The sequence below is a fragment of the Myotis brandtii genome, unplaced genomic scaffold (assembly GCF_000412655.1).
Source record: "Myotis brandtii unplaced genomic scaffold, ASM41265v1 scaffold416, whole genome shotgun sequence".
Classification (NCBI taxonomy): domain Eukaryota; kingdom Metazoa; phylum Chordata; class Mammalia; order Chiroptera; family Vespertilionidae; genus Myotis; species Myotis brandtii.
In genome coordinates this window covers 142,074-166,932 of record NW_005365989.1, presented here as the reverse complement: position 1 = coordinate 166,932, position 24,859 = coordinate 142,074, and the positions used below count along the sequence as shown (strand labels likewise).

Below are 24,859 nucleotides of genomic sequence, written 5' to 3'. Positions count from 1 at the left end.
CTGAGTTTGGGTGGTTCTAAATCTCTTACCAGGAGTTTGTAGTTGAAGATATTGGTGCTTTTAGTCTTTGAGCAAAATGAGTTGCTAGAGAAGATTGCTGCTAAAGTCGCATGATTTCCCCTCATTTCAGGCCTATTACCACCATTACTCAACTTGTTCATGTGAAGCTCTTTCTAAGTCTGTTATTTCACTAGAAGAATTGGATGAAACTGCTAAAATTCTCATGGGAAAATAAAGAGATTAATATTTATTCAAACTAAGACATCAGTGACCAGAGCCTTTTTTTTTCTTGGACACACACATTGATAATCTGGGGAAGAAATTGAAGCCACTTGGCTGCCTAAATACAAGCTCAGGTTGGAGGGTACTGTGGCTCCCTGGAAAGTGAAAACAATGCAGCTAAGATATATCAGCATACTTTAAAACTTGGTTTAAAGTTAAGTGTGTTTTTTGCAATGTTTTTGTGACAGTGTCAGGGAAGGCTAAGTCTTGAGCAAATCTAGTTAAATATCTTCAATATATAGTATCAGGTTCAAAGATGAAAATTCAAAAAATGTAAGTCAAAATCAGGTTCCTGACAAGGCATACATACACTTAAAACAAATAAGGATGCAAGAAAAATGCAACATAACTTTACAAGACGGAACATGATTAAGTGATAAACGAGTCAAATAGCTGTACTTTCAGTTCTAACAAAACATTAGTCCTCATGGTCTTCAATGGTCTGAGAACATTTTGTAGAAGAAAAGAACCTTAAAGCATAGGAAGGGATTTAGTCCAAGAGGAGGAGACACAGGTCCATTGCAGGATGATTACCTCCCACGTGTAGAATGAAACTATCATTGTTTGCCAACTATGTGTATTCCTGATCTGAGCCAATTTGTTCTCTTGTTCACACATAAACCTGCCTGGACAATACTGGGGTTGCCTCCCAGCTAGGCTTTAATCCAGAGTGAATAATCCTGGCTCACATGGATCAATTCCACTGTGGCCCACACTAGCTCTTTTCTGTAAGTAAAGGGTTGTGGGCACAACCCTTACCACGAATTCTCCACCTGAAATGAATGCAAAACTTGGCACTGTGGAAAACCTACATTTAGCGTCTCCAACAGACTACTTAAAGAAACTGACATGTTAAGCTAGGCATCAGATAATTCGCCTCTAAGCCTCTTTCAAAAACAAATTTTATTTCTCATTTTATATCTCTACACATACCTATATCTAACTATGCATAATTCTTTTACATTTAGTTTGGTTCCTCTTTTATTACCATGTGGTTTTCTGAGTCCTAAAATCATATGATCTCAGTATGCTATCCTTAGCACAGTACGTACAACACCACAAAGAAAAATAAAAGCCTTGGCAAGGTTTCCTCTTCTAAGAACTGGGCTAAAAATATGATCTGGCAGGGATCAGAAAGCTGACAAGTTTAGCAGTATTGTTTATTCCTGTTCCATGACTGATGGTCTTGTCCAGTTCTTGGTTCTATGGATCTACAAGGGAGGAAAAGCCAGAAGACTGCTGTGTTTCAGGAAGTGTGTCTGACTCTCCCCCATTATCACTGTGTCACAAGCTATACCACACAAGCCAGGAGGTCCTTTAGATATAGAAACTGAAGCGTCATCCTTAGAACCCTTCATGGCAAGGTGTGGGGCTGGCAGAGTAGGGAAAATATCCAAAACACCCAGGAGGCTCTGTTTAATAAAGATTCATAAAGACAGAAGGAAATCTAAATAATCATGAGGGCTAGCCTTCAGTTTATGGATAAGTCATGTGACTTGTAGGGTGACAGTTTCTCATAGAAGGAAATCCAAGACTATTAGTCACTATAATTTGAAATGAAAATTGGGTTAGATACGTAGAAACTAGAAACATTTTCATAAGTGGGAAGAAAACCTTCTCTGGGCATTAATAGGAACATGATTTTCATTGTTAGAATATCTAGAGGTTGCCCATAGTTTCTCTCCTTTTCTCTTCCCTGCTATGCTTCATTCTTGTTCAATATAAATTCCATTAGTTCAGGAATATCCTCTGTCCACTGCTGGTTCCACAAAGACCAGAACAGTGACTGGTGTATAGTAGGAGCTTAATACCTATATATTGAGTGTACAAATATATTTAAGCCTCTCAGAGCTGTGCAAATGTCATGATTAATCAATGCATCTCAGAGCAGTTGGTGGAAGTGGTGTGTCACTCCAAGTTCAGGACTCATCTGTGAAGTGAATTTTTAGATTAAATGATTACTTGGTACTTTCCAGATCTGGCTTACCAAGCTCACTTTTCAAGTATAAATTGCACAAGAATATAAAAAAACAAACAAACTTCTAGCCCTACCCGGTTTGGCTCAGTGGATAGAGCATCGGCCTGCGGACTGAAAGGTCCCAGGTTCGATTCTGGTCAAGGGCATGTACCTTGGTTTCGGGCACATCCCCAGTAGGGGTGTGCAGGAGGCAGCTGATCGATGTTTCTCTCTCATTGATGTTTCTAACTCTCTATCCCTCTCTCTTCCTCTCTGTAAAAAATCAATAAAATACATTTTAAAAAAACACTTCTGAAATAGAATATTTATATCTTTAGAGGATCCCTTCCAAATAACCTGGGGAAAATTAAATATAGAGGGACCATAATTTATGAAAGAGAGATTTGTGCTGGCAGAGTTTATAAAGTTGTCAGTTGAATAGGTCAGTCCTCTGAGAACTGGGCTCCTCCATGAAAGCATCCATTCACCCATCTAACACACACTCCCCAGCACCTCTTATTTGGCATGGTTCTGAGGATACACTCTGCTTTCTCTAGTGGGAAGCTTAACCAATGCTACCAATATGTATGGATGACCACTATCCAGACAGACTTACCCATGTAAACTGATGCTCTTTGCTCGTTCTCCAAGTAACAATCTTATGAGCACCATGGCAAGCTATGACCTTTTGACTTGAACTTATTAAATTAATAAACACCAACTTAACATTCTTTAGGCACATTGGAAAGCTTAAAATAATATAAAAACAAACTATCAGTAATATTATTTTGTATTCAGTTTAGATGGTTTCAGTAAAATAAAGCTGACAAGCATAAAATGGACAGAAGTTTAATAGGTCCTCATTTATCTTTGGATGGTTTGTGTTGGGCTCCAGTAGGTACATTTTGAGGTCTGGGATTTTCATAGCAAGCACTTCAATTGTCTGAATGATAGCCTGAGGGCAATTCTCACATACTGACCTTCCAACACTGCTTCCCCAAACCATATTCATGTCCTGGAGGTTGGAGCTAAATTATGGATGGCTGAAGTCCTCTAGGGACCTGTTGGCTGTGCATCAGTAAAACAAAAGGCATTTTCTAGAGGGGAGGGGTACATTTTTTAAAAAATAAATTTTTAGTGTAATCTATAGCATCTTGTTCTGTAAGGAAGGTTTATTGAAGATAATTTTTATTTTGATTCTTCTTAAAGTTTATTTAAGATTAATGGATCTGAGCCTATATGGAAAATTCAAACCAAATTGCAAAGATAAGTCAACATAAAGTTAATCAAACAACTTTTACTTAAGTTGACAATGGTCAATGTGCCTACTGAAGCAATCAAGTGTATTTTTAAAAATAAAAGTGTCCATTTTGTTTCATTCTGTGACTAAAGGATCTAAAAAACTGTAGATAAACCAATAATTTATTGAATTTCAGCTTACTCACCCTGGAAATAAAGGGTAAAGTTCTAAAATTATTCAGTTTTAAATAGATTTATCTCCATTGATATATGATTTTCACATATAAAGCTCACTTCTAAACCAATAAATACATTTAGTTCTCAAAAAAAATTTTTTTTTCAAAAGTAACAGTTTTTCCTTTGGCTTAATTTTGTGGTATCTTTTGAAACTATATGAACATTCTTTCTTTTTTTCCTTTACATTTTATTGCAAGAAATTCCAAAAATATACAAAACTTGAGGGAATAATAGTGTGCCCCCATATACTGCTCACCCAGCTTCAAAATTACTAATATATGGCCAATCTTGTTTCATGTACCCAAAATTCTCCCTATACCATATTATTTTGAAGCAAAGTCCAGGCACCAGAACATTTTTTCATAAATAATTCAGTACACATCTCTAAAAAGTATTCAACTTAGCTCTATGGACATTGTGCCTACCCATAGAGAAGGTGATCAAATCTTAGGCTTTTGGGGTATTTGATAGGTCAGAAATCATATATTGATACTGAACAGATAGAAATATTAAAATTGTGTTATATGAGTTTGCAAATACATCTTCTCATTCTCCTCTTTACTCAGCTTGTGGTGTTTATGCCACCCTAAAGACGTTTAAGTGGATGTTGTTTGGGGAAGGAGAAATCAAATTCTGAGTCACAGTTAGGAAGGTTTTCCCACCTCAGGTTATAGAGGAATTCATTCATGTAAAATAATGTGCATCCTTGTTCCTGGTTTTAGTTGTAAATTCTCTAGTGTTTTCCCACTAAGCAAGATGCTGGCGGCCTTTAACATGAGTGGCTACTGAATTTGTCACTTACCCTTTCTTCTTCTATTGAGATGATCTTCTGATTTCTCTCCTTAGCTTGATTTTATTAATAGATTTCCTTATATAGTGACATCTTCACATTTATAGAGTAAATTTCACTTGTTCATGATATATTATCTTTTCATGTGCTTCTGCGTTTTGTTTCTTGTGTTTTATTTAATTTTTATCAGTTTAATAAGATTTATCTTGTTGAAATGACCTTTGTTTTTAAGCTTTATATTATTTTCACTCCATTAGAAGAATATGAAAGTTTTTCTTCTTTTTCCATGCTCTGGAGTAGTGTAAGTACTGTTAAGATTACGTATCGTTAAGTGTTGGAAAGAATTTCTATGTGAAACCGGTGATTTTGTATGGGATGTTTTTTAAATTACACCTTCTCTATTTTTTCTTTGGTGATTGGTCCATTTAATGCTGTCTTCACTAGAATCAATTTTGCAAACTTGTAATTTTGTAGAACATTAATCATTTCATCTATAAATTCAAATGTACTTTATGAAGTTGTACAATCTACTTTTATATATATTTTTAGATTCCCTCTGTTTTGATACTTATTTTTTCCACTTGATGTGTCCAATTCTGTGTATTTGTACTTATTTGTAGAAGGTTTTAAAAAACCAATGAAAGGCCCTAACCGGTTTGGCTCAGTGGATAGAGCGTCAGCCTGCGGACTGAAGGGTCCCAGGTTCGATTCCGGTCAAGGGCATGTACCTTGTTTGTGGGCACATCCCTAGTAGGGGGAGTGCAGGAGGCAGCTGATCGATGTTTCTCTCTCATCGATGTTTCTAACTCTCTATCCCTCTTCCTTCCTCTCTGTAAAAACACAATAAAATATATTAAAAAAAAAAACAATGAAAGGACCAGTCTTATTACCTCGAGAGTTTATTTTAATTTTCATATTGTGGCCCATAGTTCAGTAATACTATTTTCTATTATAATTTTTTCCCTTTGAAATGTCTTCTACCCCTACTCGTTGTCTTCTAAACTCAATCATATCCACAATTTCCTTGCTCGTGAGTTCTTCTCCATTTTGACTCCAGTTTCTATATACCCACAAGGGACATAGTGCTGTGGAGTCAAGTTCTAGTAGGCCTTGGAATTCTGAACTTGGCATTGCTAAAACCCAAATTTGCTCAAGGAGTACCCTTACTGAGATCCCTGCAGCTTGCCAATAATCTTTGTAATTAGGGTCAGGATAAGGCTGCTCCCTGATCTAAGACATTTTTACTAGAATTGAAAAAACTTTTAAATTATTCTGTTTATGAACATTGATCCATTCATGTATCTTTCTACTATTGGGTCATTACAGCTCAGCAGGAGCCAGCCAGGCAAAAAACTATTTTGTCCTCAGTTGTAGCACAATATCGACAGGTTTTCTAAATAGAATCTTGCTGAAAAGAACAGGAGAGCAATGGCCTAGCATTATCCCTTGAAGCTCACCTATACCCCTGTAGAGAAAGCAAACCCCTCACTGATGTGTGCTTAAAAACATGTTAGCAGATATGCCCCAAATCTCAGGGTTAGTCAAAGTGATGCAGGCTTTGGGCTTCAGATGAGTAAATGGTCGGTAGAAACAAAATAAAGTAGTTGTTTCAGATTCAGAGAAACCCAATGTATGTCCAGGGTCACGCTGAGAGCACAGGCTTTGGAGCTCGCGTATGTTGTCACTGATCTGTCAGCTAACGTTGTTGGCACAGGGAAAAAATAGATGTTCAGTTTCTACAGCTCCCAAAAGACCTTGTTTAGCTTCTCTGAATCCTAGGCTGGGTGTGTGTATAGCTCCACGGCGAAGGCACAGCCCCTTTGACAGGTCATTTGCACCATAGAGGTCAGAGGTGGTGAGAGACCCAGGCAAGTTCCAGGCATCCTCCTGGATCTCAGTCTGACCTTGTGGACTCCTTGCTCTCCCCCGTTCCATATCCATCTTTCTTTCCTGACCCTGGATCTGCTGACGTCAGGTACAACACGAAACAGAAAAGCACCAGGCTTACATGGACTGCCGAGCCAGCTCCCACAATTGCATAACATTCTGTCTGACTAATACAAGTGTTGGCAAAAGTAGGTTTATTTTTGTTCATATAGAAAATGATGTAATAGTTTATAAATAATACAAGAATAAACTCTGTGGTTCACATACAACTGTAAACCTACATTTGCCTACCCCTGTACATCTCATTTTCTATATCACTTATAGTGATTCTGTGTTGTTGTTTTGTTTTGTTCTTTTTTTAAATTAAAACCTTTATTGATATCAAATGCTAGAAAGTTGAGAATCCCACTTCAGGCATATGCCTTTATTGTTTAATATCTATAAAATTAAATAATAGACATGGTATAGCTAAGATAGAGCCATGGAAAGGAAAACTATTTCATAGCAGATCTCCTGTATAACTTAATTCAACTCACAAATCCCAGTTTTGAAAGAGTCACACAATAACCACATTGAGGATTGCTTAAATATCCTGATATCCAGCTAAGAGGGTCTTACAATGAACTGGCCTATAGCTTCCGGCTTCAGACTGAAGTGTTTGTTTTATGTTCCATTGCAGTATTTCCACACCCACTGCAAGATGGTTTTAAGCGATTAACATTAACTTTCTCAACTCTAAGGCAGGGTTTTGGCATATGCCTCCAAAATCTCCAAAGGAAGCCCTGGGGGTGCTGACACATCCCTGTAACCGATGAGCAAGTGAATCAAAGAACTTTCACTAAAATGTACACATCAGTCTTCAGCTCACATCAATGATTTGAAGGGGGAGGGGAGGTTGGCTTCTAGCCCAACTTACAGTGTGTATTAAGCCAATGGGGGAATAATTTTTTTATGGATTGGAATAAGAATGTCTTTAGATGGTACTCTTAATTTAAAAACTTCAGGACATTTAGAAATAATAATTAGAAACTTCATAGATGCTTTTCTACTCTATTACAATATAGGATTTTATGGTTGCTTCTTCAGAGAGGTAAGAATTACACTCAGGCAATAGAATGTACCAATTAACAGAATTTACATATAAGTATAATAAGTTTTACCAAAGAAAAATATCTGTGACTATGAAGAGGAAAATGCCACACACAACACAAATGCACTTAAAAATAACAAAACATCAAATGATTAGAATGGGATATCTGAGACAACTCAAATAATAACAGAATGATAGCTAAGAATAGTTGTATTGCTTTATTATATATCAGTTACTGTTCTAAGCACTAAGTACTAAGGACTAACATGTTTAATCTTGAAAACAACCCAGCAACAAATAGGTTTAACTTATTATCAAAATCTAACTGTTGTTGGCCAGAATTTATAAGCTGTACCTAAAATTCATATGTAAATGCAAGGGACACAGAATAACCAAAATAATCTTGCCCAAAGAAGAACAAAGTTTGAGGACTTATACTTTCCAACTTCAAAACTTACTATGGATACAGTAATCAATACAGTGTGGCACAGACTAATGACACCCAAATAGATCAATGGAATAAAATTGAGAGTCTAGAAATAAATTCTTACATTGATAGTCAATTATGGCCCGAGCGGCAAGACAATTCAATGGGTAAGAATAGTCTTTTCAACAAATGCTTCTGAGGCAACTGGATAGCCACATTCAAAAGAATGAATTTAGACTGCTGTCTTACTACAAATGTAAAAATTAATGAAAAATTGATTATAGACCTAAGTGTAAGAGCTAAAACTATGAAACTCTTAGAAAAAATAGTAAATATTCATAACCTTAGATTGTGCAATGGTTTCTTAAATATAATACCCAACAACCCGGTGACAAAAGAAAAAAGTATAGAAATATACTTCATCACAATGAAAAACTTACTGTGCTTAAAAAGACATATCAAACAAGTGAAAATATACCCCCTGACTAGGCAAAACTATTTGTGAATAATATAGGGAACTTGAATCCAGATTACATAAGAATTCTTACAACTCAAAAATAAGAAGATAAATAACCAAACTAATAAGTGGACAAAGGATTTAAATCTATTTCTGCAAAGATGATATACAAATTCCCAATACGCATGTGAAAAGATTCTAAGACAGTATTAGTCATTAGAATAGTACCAATCAAAGCCACAATGAAATACCACTTCACACCCACGGGGATGGCTATAATAAAAATATGAACAAAGCAGGTGCTGGGAAAGATGTGTGGAAATGGAGCTCTCCTATGTCACTGGTAGGAATGTAAAATGGTGCGGCCATTTCTGAAAACAGTTTGGCACTCTCTCAAAAAATTAAACATAGAGTGACCGTTAGACCCAGCAATTCCACTCCTTGGCTTATATCCAAAGGAAATGAAAACATATGTCATGCAAAAACTTGTACACAAATACTCATAATAGCCCCCAAGTGGAAATAACCCAAATGTTTACCAATGGATAAAGACATAAAATATAGCATAGTCATACAATAGCATATTGCTTAGCCATAAAAAGAGAATGCTGTACGGATACATGTTACAACATGAATGAACTTTGGAAACATTATGCTTAAGTGAAAGAAGCCAGAAGCAACAGGTTATGTATTTTATAATTCTATTTATATGAAATATCCAGAATAGGCAAACTCATAGAGACGGAATGCAAAGTAGTGTTTGCCGGGGATGCAGAGAGGAGCAATGGGAGTGACTGTTAATGGGTATGGGGAGTGTTTTTTGTTGTTTGTTTTGATTTGTTTGTTTTTAAGGATGATGAAAATGTTCTGGCTTCAGATAGTAATGTTGGCATATTTTTGCAAATATACTAAAAACCACTGAGTTATATACTTGGAAAGGGTGGATTTTATGGTATGTGAATTAAACCTCAGTAAAGCTATTATTTTTAAAGCTCAACAGTGTAAGAATACTGTATTTTATTTTTAAAGTAATTGATTTGTCTTAGCTAGATGTTAATTCATACTTGTTTACAATGAAGCCACTTACTAATGGTGCCCTGCATAGTCAAACAATAATACCCTCCTGAAATCAATATAGTCTATGACCTAATTAAATAAAATAATTTATTATTGTAAAAATATTTATCATTTAACAGGGTCCTGAGAGCCCATGTGCTGAGCAAATGTGCTCACAATGAGGACTGAGTAATTGAAACTCACTGAGAAACAGCAGGGCAGACCAGTTACCAGGACCCTGTGAAATACCAATGGAATGAAACTTGACGGCATATGTTAGCCCGTGGGACCCAACCCTGGCTGGTCATCAATATCCCTGGTGGGGATTTACAAATACGAATTCCAGGGCCTCTCCAGAATAGCCTACAGACTCTCTACACCCATGTCCTGGAACTTGGAGTTTAAATTTCCTGCTAAGTTACAACAGAAGAGCAGCCAGCTTTGTGAACTACATTCTCCATCATCATTCTTCACCTCTAGGCAGGTCCTCCAGAAGGTTGAGCTGTGTAACCCCCTCCAGCAACTCAACTCATTCTAGTGTAGAAAACCCACTGGAGTTAGTTTATCTGACCTGATCCTGTTACGGTTTAGAGCAATTTCTTTTTGCTGACTGGCATCAGCAGAGCTTGGCACCCAGCTCATGGTCCCTTCTGCTGCTGAAACCCATTATTACAATGCAATTAATATGCTTTCCCAGCTACATGTGACTTTTGTTCCCTCACATATCCTAAATTTTGTTTCCCTGACAATTGGTAGCTCCCAAGATGGTATTGTACTCACTCTAAATACATGCATGGATGATGTTGCATGAACGTTCGAATTAAATAAATTAAGCTTCAAGAATGTTCTGAAAGATTTAGTATTTGACCTGGAAAGCTTTTCTGCTTGTCTTTATAAGGGGGCTGCATGACTTACTTTCCATAAGGGAGTCATACTTTTCTTTAATGCTCTCCTAGGTCTTTTAGCCAAAACTCCAGCTAGGGAGCAAGAGAAAGAAATATAAAATACTTAAAATTCTGCAAAGCCTTATATTTAAAGAATCTTTGATACAAATTATATCTCTTCAAGGCTGGAAAACCTTGTGATATAATAAAGCAGATTAGGAAGTCTCTACTGAGAGGCCAATGTCTTCTTGAGACCTATCAGTAAAAAGAGAAAAGGGGTTTCCAACTCAGTGGTTCTCAAACTTGGAGGCTTTTTATGCTAAGTGAAATAAGCCAGTAAGAGAAAGACAAATACCATATGATTTCACTTACATGTAGAATCTAATGAACAAAATAAATAAACAAACAAGATAGAAGCAGACTTGTAGATAGAGAGAACAGATGGTCAGCTGTCAGAAGGGAAGGATTTGGGGGGCTGGGTGAAAAAGGTGAAGAGATTAAGCCAAAACAAAAACAAAACATAGACACAGACAACAGTATGATGATTACCAAAGAAAAATCGGGGAGGGGGAAGGAGTACAGGGTATAAGGGGGATAAATGTTGATTGGAAGAAGACTTGACTTGGGGTGGCAAACATACAATATGATATACAGATGATGTATTATAGAATTGTACACCTGAAACCTATATAATTTTCTTAACCAATGTCACCCCAATAAATTCAATAAAAATTAAATAAAAACTCCCTGATGCCCAGGCCACACCCTAAACCAAGTAGACCTGAATTCTAATGGTGATACAAAAGCATTAGTATCTTTGGATGCTCTCCAGATGATTCCAATACAGAACCAAGTTTGAGAACCATGGCCCTTCCTCTTACCCCAGAGACTCCTCACTGCCAATGACTGATTCCTAATTTATACTCTGCCTAACTGAAGTGACGAGTGTGCCACATTCATGAAGGCATATCTCCTCCTAAGACAGTAGCGCGTTGGGAAGATGGGTCCTTTTTCACCATAGTCACCTGCTTCAATGGGCCAACCAGCACAAGGCACAGGACAGTTCCTTTTCAGTCAACCCATCTCTTTGCTCTGTTGAGTTATGTGACATGTCCAAGGACATTAAGTGTATATGTATAAACAGACGCATCTACTCTTAAACAATGTCTCCATGTAGAAAAAAAAGATAAGGTTTTAACTTAAAGAGATGCTCATTTAAAAGATGCTTTGACAAGTTCTCAGACGTTGGTCTAATCATCTTGCAAACTGGCTTATGTTCCAGCTGGCTGCTGCTTTGAGGAAGTCATGACAACTTTTACTGCTTTGCTTCACTTCATTATCTGAGAAAGGACATACTAATCCAAAATCTGCCCATGAAGTCTGCCTCTCAGAGATAGAAGGAAGCCAAGTTAGATAGCATCTATGGGTTCATAGGCACATATCTATGAAAATAAGATGTGCCATATTATTATAATTTTCTCACTTAAACATAAGGTAACTCCAAGAATAAGGAAGATAAGAAATCCATTACCTCTTTTTTTAAAAAAAGAATGTTGGCTGGTCATTGTTTTAGCTGATATTTAACAAGAAGCTTAGCAAATGTTGGAAAAGAGAGATTATATCTACAAAGAATGGAGTTAGTCCAAAGGAAGTGCTTATTTGTCTCACAGGGGATCTTTACATTATGTAGATGCTTAAGTTAACAGAAATTTCTAAATTGGAATTTTATTTCTGCAATATGTATGATAAGAGGCTGAATGGAAAATAAGGAAGACTATTACACATGGTTCTTAATCCTTATGTGGGAGAGAAAATAAACAAACATTAAGTCTCTTTATCTGACCAGTTATTTAAAATGAGGTCTACACCAGAAAATCTAGGGCTTTAAGTCTAAAGGTGTTTAGAGAAGAAGGAAAAACTCATAAAGGATGAACAAGTGGGAGCAGAAGTAATTAGGAAGGCTTCATGGAGGAGGTGAGATGAGAGCTGGAACTTGGTAGGGAAAGAAGAAAAGAGGGACTGGGATGAGCAGAGCACTCACTGGTCCTGCAGGCGGAATGTGTACCCAGTGTCACTGGCTATAGGAAACTTGGCTTAGAAGCACAAGACACATTCTGGGGGCGTGGCTGCTGAGGTTGGATCTGCAGGATCAAGGGTTGACAGTGGTGAACTGGTAAGAGGTAGCTATTGGAGTCCATTGCCCTGAGTTACTTTTACCCATTTACCCAACATGTAGCCATGGGCAAATTACTTAACCCTTGACTCTTATGGTCTTTATCTGTAGTTATAAGTATGTAAAACCCCTGGCTCAATGCATTCCATCGCCATGAATTCCCCCTCCACTCTTGACTTGCCAAGAAATAAGGAACCATAAAAAACCAAAACATTTTGACTAATGATACAATGTAACAAAACCACAAAATAATTAATCCATTAACAAATTACTTTATAGCCTATGATGAAGTCAACAAATTCCTCAGAAAGAAAAATGGTGGTGGAGAAATCCCAAGGAAAAGGCATGGCTGAGTTTTAAAAAGCTGGTTTTACCTCTGCTTAACAAAGCACTAGATTATTTCACTTTTATCCCTCCTGGAGCCCTGATAAAAACGAAAATATGTCAACAATGACTAATTACAGCTTTAATGAGTCTATTGTTTACTTCCTGGCAGTAACCTAATAAGTTGACCATGTCTTAAACTCACCTGGCATTTTCCAATATAAAACATTTATAATTTTGTCTTTGACAACTTTCACCCCCAGCTGTTCTGGTGAGAAAAGAAAAGTCATCATTAGCACAAAGACATTTACAGTATGCCCACCTTTCCCAGCGGTTTGGTACATTTTAACGTCTCATCAGACGGAGCAGCAGGCAGCTTCCCAGTGCCTGGCGTGGAGCCTGCTAAGGTCTGATCATGAAGAGAATCCTGGCAGGGCACCATGGCTCTACCGTGTTCTGTAACTTTAGAACTTGCACACATTTTCAGGTTAATCATAATTTTGGGCTGAGAAAAGCCATGAGAAATACTCAAAAGTGTGTATAGTTTACTGAAATTATACTTAAATAAGGTTGCTACCCAGACTTACACAGCACTGAGAAAGGGACTTTTGTTGGAAACATACTCTATTGACTGCTCCAACCCACAGTGACTGTGCTCACTGAAAAAAAGAATCATGATTTCAGCAAAGAAATAAATGCCAAGAGTTGGAGTTTTCATAAGCTAAGACTTGGTATGAGTCAGTTCTTATGAAATTAGCTTTGCCTGTACTTTCCAGAGTCACTCTACACTGAGTTGCTGTAAGAACTCGGATTGGCTTACATTGTATCTCATCTCTGCATGGTGGCCTCCCTGAAGTCCATTCCTGCCCAAGAGAAAACATTACCTTTCCCATTAACGATCTACATATTACTTTCTGGTATTTTTTAACAAAAGGACAGATATCATAATTTACTACATTAAGTCAAAATACTGAGAGTAAATGTTAACATGTGAGAGGGAAAAGAATCACAATAAAGCATCTGTCACAAAGTATACATTTGCTTATCTGGCACTGCCCAATTTATGAAGGTCTATGTCCTCAAGAAATTCTTGGGAATCAATCTATTGCTTCAACATCAAAGAATGCCCTTCCTATATCACTGTCATCAGCTTTTAAACAGAAAAATCCACCTATCTTTCTTTTACTGTCTTGTCTCCTAAGGTTCCAGTGAGCTTAACTGCAAGTGTACGGTTCCTTCTGGCTAAACTCAAAGCTTTCCTGCTGAGATCTGAGCCCAGGTTGGTAGGTACTGTTATTACAATGAGAAGCAAAATTATGAAAGCTAAATGCTTGCATATTAAATTTCAGGAGTATAAGTTCTAGTTACATAAATAAAGAAAGAAGTTTCACATTCATTGTGTCTATATATTTCTGTTAAATACATTAAGGTAAATATTCCATTGACTATTGGGGAGGTTATGTTTGAGAATAAAGTTGACTCTTCCCTTCTCTGATAACATCAGTAACTGATCTTCTAGTTCATATTTATACAATGACTAACACAGGCTAATATTAAGTCCATTTTATTTCCCCCAATTAAGCAGAAGGTGGGGCTATGATATTATATACCTGAAACTCTTCCAACTTCTAGAAGAGCTGACTTTCCCTAGGATCTAAAACAGAAACTAGTCTTATTTTTTTTTATTGATTTCAGAGAGGAAGGGAGAGGGAGAGAGAGATAGAAACATCAATGATGACAGAGAATCATTGATCGGCTGCCTCTTGCATGCCCCCCAACAGGGATCGAGCTCGCAACCCAGGCATGTGCCCTGGACTGGAATAGAACCCGAGACCCTTCAGTCTGCAGGCTGATGCTCTATCTGCTGAGCCAAACCATTTAGGGCCAGAAACTAGTCTTATAAATTCAACTACAGGTAAGGTGTCCTTGTTGAATAATCAAATTATTTTACAAATGTCAGCAAGTGATATACTATATGTCATGGTGAGTAGGTTTACAATTTCTTATGCAATACACATAAGTAAAATAAAGTCTGAGGAATGAGTATAAGAATGCAAGCTGGAACATTTTTTTTCTCCAGCATAACAGCATTGACTGGGTTACATCAGGTATTGATTGCAAAGGATCAGCGAGGTCATAATGAACACACAGTCACAGGCATGTATGTACACACGCACACACCATGCACATATGCATACAGGTACATCAAGCATGGAAAGGTCTTTAGGGAGTGGACTGTGCACCCATTCCCTAAAGCCAGTCTTTTATTTTACCTGATCTTATCAGAAAATACGTCTGCTTGAATGTTTATGGAGTAAGCCAGACATAGATATAATTTGCAATACAAACTTTGTAAAATATACACACTTGAATTTTTCTATGCCCATAATTCAAAGTAGGAAAGTGAGATTACCTTTTTTGTTGAGAATTTGGAGCAAGATTTCTAATGGGCAAAAGCTACCCTAGCCCGGCCAGTGTGGCTCAGTGGTTGAGCATTGACCCATGAACTAGCAGGTCATGGTTTGATTCCTAGTCAGGGCACATGCCCAAGCTTCAGGCTAGATCCTCAGTAGAGGGCATGCAGGAGGCAGATGACCAATGATTCTCTCTCATCATTGATGTTTCTATCTTTCCCTCTCACTTCCTCTCTCTGAAATTAAATTTAAAAAATATTTAAAAAGCATCTAACTTCTAAAAAAAAAAACTACTCTAATTGTAAAGAGGGGTGGCATACTACAGAAATGATGCCTAGCTCCCTTTACCTGGGAGTAAGGTGGTGCTAATTTCCTGGATGGGCAGAAGAAGACAGAGAAGGAAGTTCTTTGTATAAGAAGTGAGTGGTACATTAGGGCACCATCAGTGTTGTTATGGACCCTGACAGATTGCCCAGGTGGAGGCCTTATGAAGTTGTGCATTAAATGTGGCACAGCGTGCTTCAAAGGGAAGATCAAGAAGTTGCCTGGGGACTCTACACTGTCAATGACCTCTAAGATTTCTGCTTTTGATAAAAACTAGTACAGCAAACACATTTACAGAACCTCTGTATGTAAAACACTAAACCCAGGAAAGAGGAGGAAATGAAAAAAAGAACATGGAAATACATGTGAGACACTTTAGAAACAATGAGAAGCAAAAATAAAGGGATATTGGTAAGAAATTAGAGAAAGAGTATGGAATATATAATCAAAATTAGGCTTCACATTCTGCTTGTAGCACAACTCCATTTAGAAAGCAAGGATACTAACCTCCCCAGACTCACTCATCTACTCACTCACCCAATAAACATTCATCACCATGTTCTATGCACTGGGCCCATAGAGCTTATTGTGGGATTAAATAAAATGGCATAAAAGGTCCCACTACCCCAACAACCGCAATAGCTAAAGCAACCGCATGCCCTGGTATGCTGACCACATGCCCAGTTTTCGCCTCCTGTTCTGTAAATGGCATCTCCTTCCACTCTCAGAAGGGTTCCAATTTGAATAAACTGTCTGGTCACTGCAATTCGTAAGAGCCTCCTAACTTGTCTTCAGGCCTCCAGTTTTGCCTTTCCCCCATCCATTCACCACATCACAAGCAGTTCTCTTTGAAAACTGTAAATCAGACCACGTCACTGTTCTGCCTAATCCTTTCCAATGGCATCCCATCAAACTGAAAACAACACCCGAAGTCCTTCTGCCTTACAAAGTGCTGTGTTTCTTCTTGTTCATTATAACTTGCAGTACCACAGAATCTCATGCAGGAGACTCATTGGCCAAAACCCTCCTTTCTATGATCCCATATGCAAGGCTCCTAATGGGGCAACACATTATTTTGTTTCTTTTTTTAAATGTATCTTTATTGCTGAAAGTATTACAGATGTCCCCTTTGTTTGTTGTTGTTTTTCCCATTGACCCCTTTCAGCCCATACCTTCTCCTCCCAGGCCTTCACCACTCTATTGTCTGTATCTATGGGTCATGCATATGTGCATATAAGTTCCCTGGTTATTGTTTATAAATGTTAAAAAATGGGTGACTGTTTCAGGAAAATTCCAGAAAGCATCATCACCATAGGATGCTAATACCATTTACATTCTCTGTAAACGGAAGGATGACGTTTGCTACTGAGCCCCTGTTTTCACTTTGGACTTGATCCTTGGACAGAGGATAATTAATTAATTGCTCCATAAGATATGAGACTCTGCAGGCAGGTCTTCCTGTGGACAAATTTCAGTGAAGTTGAATACTCAGAACCTATATTCTAGAGAACTTTTGGAAGATTAGAAAAATTTATAATTTACCTGCTTTATTTCTCAAACCCCACATATTTTAAAATAAAGTTATGGTTGATCTTCCCCTATGTGATACAAAAACAAAATTCTAGAAAAAAACTCTTGTTTTTTTCCCTATATTCCCGCCCCCCCATAATTGTTCTCTAAAAGTGGCCTCTGTAGACAGTTTCTGGAGGTGTACATAAAGACTTTCTTGGATCCCAGCATCTGCTCAGCCATGATGACTGAAGTCCTTATGGGAGCCTCACGCAATAGACATTCCTTATGGGTCTAGTGCAGTGGTCGGCAAACTGTGGCTCGCGAGCCACATGCGGCCCTTGAGTGTGGCTCTTCCAAAAAATACCACGTGCGGGTACGCACATACAGTGCAACTGAAACTTCATGGCCCATGCGCAGAAGTCGGTATTTTGTGGAAGAGCCACACTCAAGGGGCCAAAGAGCCGCATATGGCTCGAGAGCCGCAGTTTGCTGACCACTGATCTAGTGAAAAGAAGTAGCTTTAACTATATTAAGGCAAGAAATAACCAAGAAGATAATATATTAACTAGCTCACTCATTAGTGTTGATTAGGTTAACTCATCAAACTCATTACCTCCCACAGTTACCTAAACCTATGTCTTCCAAGGCAAGTTTTCATTAGTAAAGTACCTGGTTAAAAAAGACACAACATATTTTGTTAAATGGATTACGAAAAAGCAGCAAAGATTAGAACGAGGCATATTTGTATTAATGAAATTCCTTAATGGGAATATAGAGAGGAAACCTAGTAGAATAAGGTCAATGGGCAGATGGAGGGACACTGAGAAAAGAGGTGGGGGTGTCCAAAGTCAAACCCCTATAACCCCTCCCTGGAAATTTTGTTCCTGGCTGGCCTTAAACACTTCATAACACAATCTAAATATCCATATTGTGGCTGGTCTCGGCTCACACTGGTCGAGCTTCAGATTCTAAAAGCTATTGTAAATAATTAAGTTGGGAAAACCACTCTGCCCTTTACCAGTGGCATTTAATTGAATATACTAGTATAATAATCTGAATGTTTGCTACTACACTAAGTCTAAAGATGTGTTGAAACAAGATGCAATAAAATGGTGAGGAGTAAAGGAGAAATACCAAATTGTTCAGCTAGAACTTATAAAGACATATTTGTATTACTGGATTCCAGATGTAAGAGAAGCCACAAGCAAAAAGCTACCAAAAAATTCAAATGAAAGTGGTCTGAATAAATAGGATGAAATGAGATGAAAACATTAGAAGTCAGATAATAAAAGGCCTGGGCTGGATAAAGGGGAATTTTATAAACTCCTGAGAAGAGCTATGTATCATTCTGAGCATAGTATAAAGGCTAGTCCTTCAACCAAGATAAAGTGTACTAACAGTAACAGACATGGAGAGAACCTACCGAATGGCCTACGAGGCATGACTGTGATACTTCAGAAAAAGACAGAATCAAGACACTTCAGACCAATTCAAAGAATTAAATAAAAACACAAAGGGAATGGCTCTAACTGGTTTGGCTCAGTGGATAGAGTGTCGGCCTGCGGACTGAAGGGTCCCAGGTTCGATTCCAGTCAAGGGCATGTACCTTGGTTGTGGGCACATCCCCAGTAGGGGTGTACAGGAGGCAGCTGATCGATGTTTCTAACTCTCTATCCCTCTCCCATCCTCTCTGTAAAAAATCAATAAAATATATTTTTTTAAAAGAGAATGAATACAACATTAAGAAGTTGACCTAATTTCCATTTTTTTCTTTTTTCAGAGTCTTTAGAGAAAACTATACTTATAATTTCTTTGCTGCTATCACAGCATTTTCCTTTTAATTCTGAGCCAAAACCCAATTCCAAACGACTGGAATCATTCAAATTATGGTTTCCTGGATGTCTTTTTTTGAGTCCACACTTGCCATGGACTGCCAAGCATGAAGCTCTCTCTGAAACTCACAGGACCTTAGAGAGTTCTTTCTCATCAACTTTTTGCTAACTGTTAGTGATGTACTCACTTAGCCAAACTATCCAGAAAATACTATATTCTCACTTTTATTTATTTTTAATTTTTAAAAAAATATGTTTACTGTTTCAGAGACAAAGAGAGAAGGAGGGAGAGAGAGATAGAAATATCAATGATGAGAGAAGATCATGGATCGGCTGCCTCCTGCATGCCCCCTACTGGGGATCAAGCTTGAAACCCGGACACTTTCTCTGACTGGGAATCTAACCATGACTTCCTGGTTCATAGGTCAATGTTCAACCACTGAGCAACACCAACCAGGTAGTATATCCTCACTTTTAAAAGAGAATGTCAAGACAGTTCAACAAACATTTACTGAAGATCAACTATATGCAAGAAATTTTCTAAGTCTTGTAAATGGAGACAGAGGCAAGAAGCTAAGCCATGAATTGAATTCAGTTTCTACTCTGAATCTGCCTCAAATTTACTGGAAGATATCCATATCAGGAAATGACCTTGAAACAGATACTCACATTGTGTTCTCTGCTGCAGAAACTGGAATGGTTTTGTGGTCTGTTTCTATATCATGCATTTCGTAAAACACATCCATAAAGGAAGAGAAAGACAATATTTGGCATGTGCAGAAATAAGATATGCACCCCTACTGTTCTAATTCAGTTCCTTCATTTAGTCACACATCAAGACAGGGGTATGAGAGATACACATGATCTGAGCAAAAAGATAAGGTTCATTGGCAAAAGACACTGCTTGCTCTCCTGAATCACAACTCGTAATTATGTTCGTTCCGTTTTTTTCATAAGCCCTTCATGCTTAGGTAATCCAAGACAGGTGAACAAAAACAAAATCCAGAACTATCTTGTAAGGGCTTTACAGAGATGAAAGAAACTTGAGCCCAAAGGAATTTTACCTGTTTGGTTTCTTTTGCTGGTTCTCTCTAGAAGGCATTTTGGCTGAAGAAGTCATCCACTGAGAAACAAAAATAGCTATTCCGAATCTTTTTGTTTGGTTTCTTTTGCTGGTTCTCTCTAGAAGGCATTTTGGCTGAAGAAGTCACCCACTGAGAAACAAAAACAGCTATTCCAAATCTTTTTCCAAATATAGGAGTTTTGTCGGGACACTCGTAAATCAAGGCCCCACTGTATAGGAGTTTCGGAATCTTGTTGAGAAAGGTGGTAATCTCAAAATTAGGCCAGATTAGGATGTGACCCTAGCAAGCTATGGGGTCAGACATGGTTCGAATCCCAGCTCCTCTACTGACTAGCTACACAGCCTGAAAATTTTATTCAACCTCAGTCCCAGATCCCTCTTGTGTAAATAATGGGGTCCCACATATATGTAGAAAACCTGGCTTACCCCTCAGCCAACTCGAAGATACTGCACACGTGGAGATGGATCTGTTGGCAACAACTTCTTTGCAATCCTGTAATTTATTTTTAATTAGTATTGCAACTGCAAACACCCATTAATAACATTTCTCAATTTGTGCATTACCTAAATAATGAGGCCCTGGCCAGGAAGTTCAGTTGACTAGAGTGTTGGCCAATATTCCAAGGTTGTAGGTTTGATCTCCAGTCAAGGCACATAAAAAAATTAACCAATGATTGCATAAATAAGTGGAACAACAAATGGCTATTTTTCTCTTGCTCTTAAATCAATTTTAAAAACCACTTAATAATGACTGCAATAAATGACTCTGTTCCTAGTCAACCTGTATTTATTGGAAACACTTATAAAGTGCTCAAGTCCTATAAAAAGTAGCATAGAATATAATACTTGCTCTAAAGGGTTTATACTTTAAGAAACAATTTTGAGTGCTTGCCAAAATATATTGTTAAGTAAAAACAGGTGTACGCATTTGTCAATGGACATGGGATTATACACTTAAAATGGGTGTGCTTTTTAGTGTGTAAATTGTTCCTCAATTAAATCACTGAAAGATAATCACTGGGGGGAAAAATACTGCTGTCCAAGTACAATTCCTAGACATTCTGATAAAATGGATCTGGAGTGTGTGGCTTGGGGAGAGGAGGTTTAAAACCATCCCAGATGATTCTAAAATGAAACAAACAAACAAACACAAAAGCAGACAAATAAGATGCCAAACAGTAGGATAGTAATTTAGAGATGCCAGAGTTAGCAAATAATATTCAGGACAGTCAGTTAAATTTGAATTTCAGATACAACACCAATTAAATTTTTAGTATAAGACCCAAATATTGTGCATTTAGCTGGATGTCAAGTATTTCATTTGAAAACCCTAAATAGTGTCCTAACTTTTGTGCAAAATAAAAGGCGGGGAGAAAGGAGAATAAGTGTATCTAATTGTTTATTTATGTAGGTATAAAATAGATTTGGAAAATTTGCTTCTGGGAAGGGGAGCTAGATGGGAGGCAAGGAAAGGAAGGATACTGTTCACTGTATACTTTCACGCCTTTTGAATTTTGGACCACAGAATGTACTACTTATTTTTAGAACAAATATAATTATAAAATTTAAAAATAAATAATTTCTAATAGGAGTTAAGAATCACTATAGGGAGACAAAGCAGATATATATGGTACACTTAGAAAACAAAGCTGATAGGAATTTGCCCAAATACTTGATTCTAGTATACTCTGATTTTTCAGTGTAGTTAGATGTAAGTAGATATTAACCATTTGTTGAGTTGCTAGACTATAACTGGAATTACTAGTAACTTTAGCAACCTCCTGTTGTGTTGCTATTATGTTAAGCCAGCAATTTTCAACCGGTGTGCTGCAAGAATTTTTAAAACCTGCAATACCTGACTATTTAGTCAGGGGCACTGACATCTTTTCCCTTAGATTGTCAACTTAAAAAAATGACAGCCAACACAATAGCTGTCTGCTGTGAATGAATAAAAAATATACCTATTTTTTAGTCAGATCACCAAAATACATACTTTTTTGGTGTGCCGTAGAATCTTAGTAATTAGTTTATGTGTGCCATGAGATGAAAAAGGTTGAAATCACTATAATCACTGTGCTAAGCACTTTACATACATTAATTAATTTAATTCTCACAAAAATATCTGGGGGTTTTGCAAATGAAAAGACTGATACACAGAAAAGTTAGTTAACTTGCCCAGGACCACACAACCAATGATTGGCAAGCTCAGGGTTCGAATCCAGATCTGTCAGAATCCACAGCCTGTTGCTTTTAAACACAAGACACCACCACACTGTCTTTCAGACACGCATTCCTAATGTCAGGAGATTTGGTTTGGGGCGTGGAAGTCAATGCAACGAGAGAGAGCAGTGAGTAAGCACTTTTCTACACTAGCATCCGTCAGCAAGCAATGAAACATGGCACACTCATAAGTACTTCCTTGGTTTTTAAGTAAATATACAGACATTCTTCACTTTCTGCAGTGCTTCCGCTCCAGGTCAGTTCATAAATGCCACTTACACAAGTGTAAACATATTTAGAACAAATTGGGAGTCTTCTTTCTAAATAAACTAGTACATTCCTTTATAGAAGGGAAGATATTTTGTAATACGACTGACCTCTGTTTGGTTGCTTCTGGACGGTGTACAAAGTGACCATAACCTAGGAGTCTGCTAATTGCCCTTTAGAGTTGAGGGTCTTCATACAATACATGCGTGATGGTCTATGTGTGAAGAGGACTCTGCTAAATTACAAAGGATCTAAGTAGTTACGTTTCTAGCTTGAGTCTGCATTTAGTTAATTTCTTATTTTAAAAGTATGAGTAAATATTTGTCAGGGAGAAGCAGAATGTCACTGAACTTATCAAACCAGTCCTATTTTCACAGCTTATCAGAGACAGGACTATGTTAGAGGGCTGTTTCGTTTTCTGTCGTGAATGGTTTTGAAAAGATTTCTCCAAAATCTACTGTGGCCTGCACATTCTATACATTCCCAGTGACCTTCCTTCTTCATATTGCAGGGGGTCAGGAGTAGGGTAAGGGGGTTCTCTGTTGGACATGACAATTGAAAGCTAATACTTCAACAACCTTTAAAGTGAATAATTTAAGAAACAGTTGACCAAAAGCTCTCATCCTATTGAGAAGCCAGCTCTGCCTCCCTGAACAGGTATCACGGTCTCTGTCTGCAGGCATCATGGCCTCTGTCAGGTCCGGATCGGAGAGGTGGGAAGGCAGGTACCTTCCTCTCCAGCCCAAGGCCAACTAGAGGAGGGCGTGCTGCGGGTAGCGCTGCCTTGTTCATATCTGTGCTTTCTCCCATCGTACATCAACCCCCTTGAGTAACTACTATTCCAAATTCACACTTTTAAAAAATAAACTCCGGAGTCATTGAAAACGGTGCCCCTGAGACGCTGTCGGCCAGACCATGGCTCCTTTTGTCTGTAGCGCCATCTTTGTTTAGCAGTGTTTGTGCTGTCGCCAGAATATTCTGTTTATTTTCTTCTTTATCCCTTATAAAAGGGAGCATTTTCTTTGAAAGAACAAAATTAAAGAATCTGCATAAAATGCTTTATCTACACCATCAAGGATATGTCTCAAAAGCTATGAGTAATTGAGGATTTTATGTTAATTTTACCTCCCTCCAGTTCCCTACTGCTTATCACCCCAAACTATACCATAAAATTTATTGTTTATATTTTTGAATATATTCGATTTGATAGATATTTTCCCGAATGTATTACATCCTCATAAGGTACTGCCAGTAATCTGCATAAAACTTATATTATTTCCAATAAATCAAATTGCATCTCCATTTAATTGCATTTGTTATATCTAACTGAATCAAGTTTTTTTTTTCTCTTCCTAATTTTAAAATTACAAAAATTGAATCATTTATATCCTTTACAAACTATAATGGTTAAAAAATTTTTCCCTCAGTTTTCTCAAGACCTCACTCTCTCCTCCCACTCCCCCTACCCCCGTATGTCACCGGCCTGTTCTTACTTCAATGTCTCCTTATCTAGAGCCTGTGGAAATATACGTACATTTATTTATGAATAAGTTACATGAATTTTCCCCATCTAATATTTTAGCAATATGAAGGCCCAAGACTCAATATAAAAATATCTGTACAAAAATTGCTGATAGCCCAGCTGATGTGCTTCAGTGGTTGAGTGTGGACCCATGAACCAAGAGGTCATCAGTACGATTCCTGGTCAGGGCATATGCCCAGGTTGCAGGCTTGATCCCCAATAGGGGGTGTGCAGGAGGCAGCTGATGGATGATGTTTTTCTCTCATTGATGTTTCTATATCTACCCCTCTCCCTAACCTTCTCTCTAAAAATCAATAAAAACATATTTTTTTAAAAATTGATGATAATGTATGTTTATAAAACAGCCATAAACAACTATTTTTATAAATTCTGACAAGTGTTAGGTTAATAATTGAATTAATTAAAAAATCAGGACAAATTAAGCTCAAGAATTTGGGCATCAACAATCAACCCATAAAATATATGTGTGAAGGTTTCGAGGAGTTTATAAGCTTTTGCTGAATAGTTTTGGTTTTCCTTAAAATTTCACTATTTGAGCCTATACTTTGTACCTTCCTCCACATCTTATCAGAAAATTCTTAGCACCAGTGGGAGAATGGATCAACAAATAAAAGTGAGCATGGATATTTAAAAGAGTAAAGGCTTGGAGGGGGCAGTTCCAGGTCTATTTAATTAAGTAGAGTAGTCAGGTGGGTTGGAGGCTCCAACCTTTCTCATTCTCCTGGGCTGCCCCATGGTGACTGTTAAATTCATAGATAAATGCAGACCTCTCTGTCTACAGCAGTGGTTCTCAACCTTGGCTTCACATTAAAATCACCTGAGAATCTTTTTAAAATCCTGATTTCTGGGCCTCATCCTCC

At 37.6% G+C, this 24,859-nt stretch overlaps 1 protein-coding gene across 15 annotated transcripts in view; it reads right to left on the bottom strand.

Annotated features, from left to right (window-relative positions):
* RAB27B (RAB27B, member RAS oncogene family) overlaps window positions 1-24,859 on the bottom strand; it is a 130,404-nt gene that overhangs the window by 19,586 nt on the left and 85,959 nt on the right. The window contains exons 2-5 of one of the 15 annotated variants that reach the window (XR_001363543.1): window positions 20,396-20,462; window positions 19,555-19,600; window positions 13,009-13,066; window positions 3,220-3,336 (exon numbers count right to left, since the gene is read on the bottom strand). The exons of 2 other annotated variants lie outside the window; for them this stretch is intronic. Coding sequence is in view for 7 of the 13 variants with exons in the window: in XM_014545607.1 (XP_014401093.1) it covers window positions 8,142-8,157; window positions 13,009-13,071; window positions 13,391-13,462; window positions 20,396-20,462 (218 nt within the window). In the remaining 6 variants the exon portion in view is untranslated. 12 more of the 15 variants (XR_001363544.1, XM_014545603.1, XM_014545607.1 and 9 more) reach the window with 12 other exon arrangements.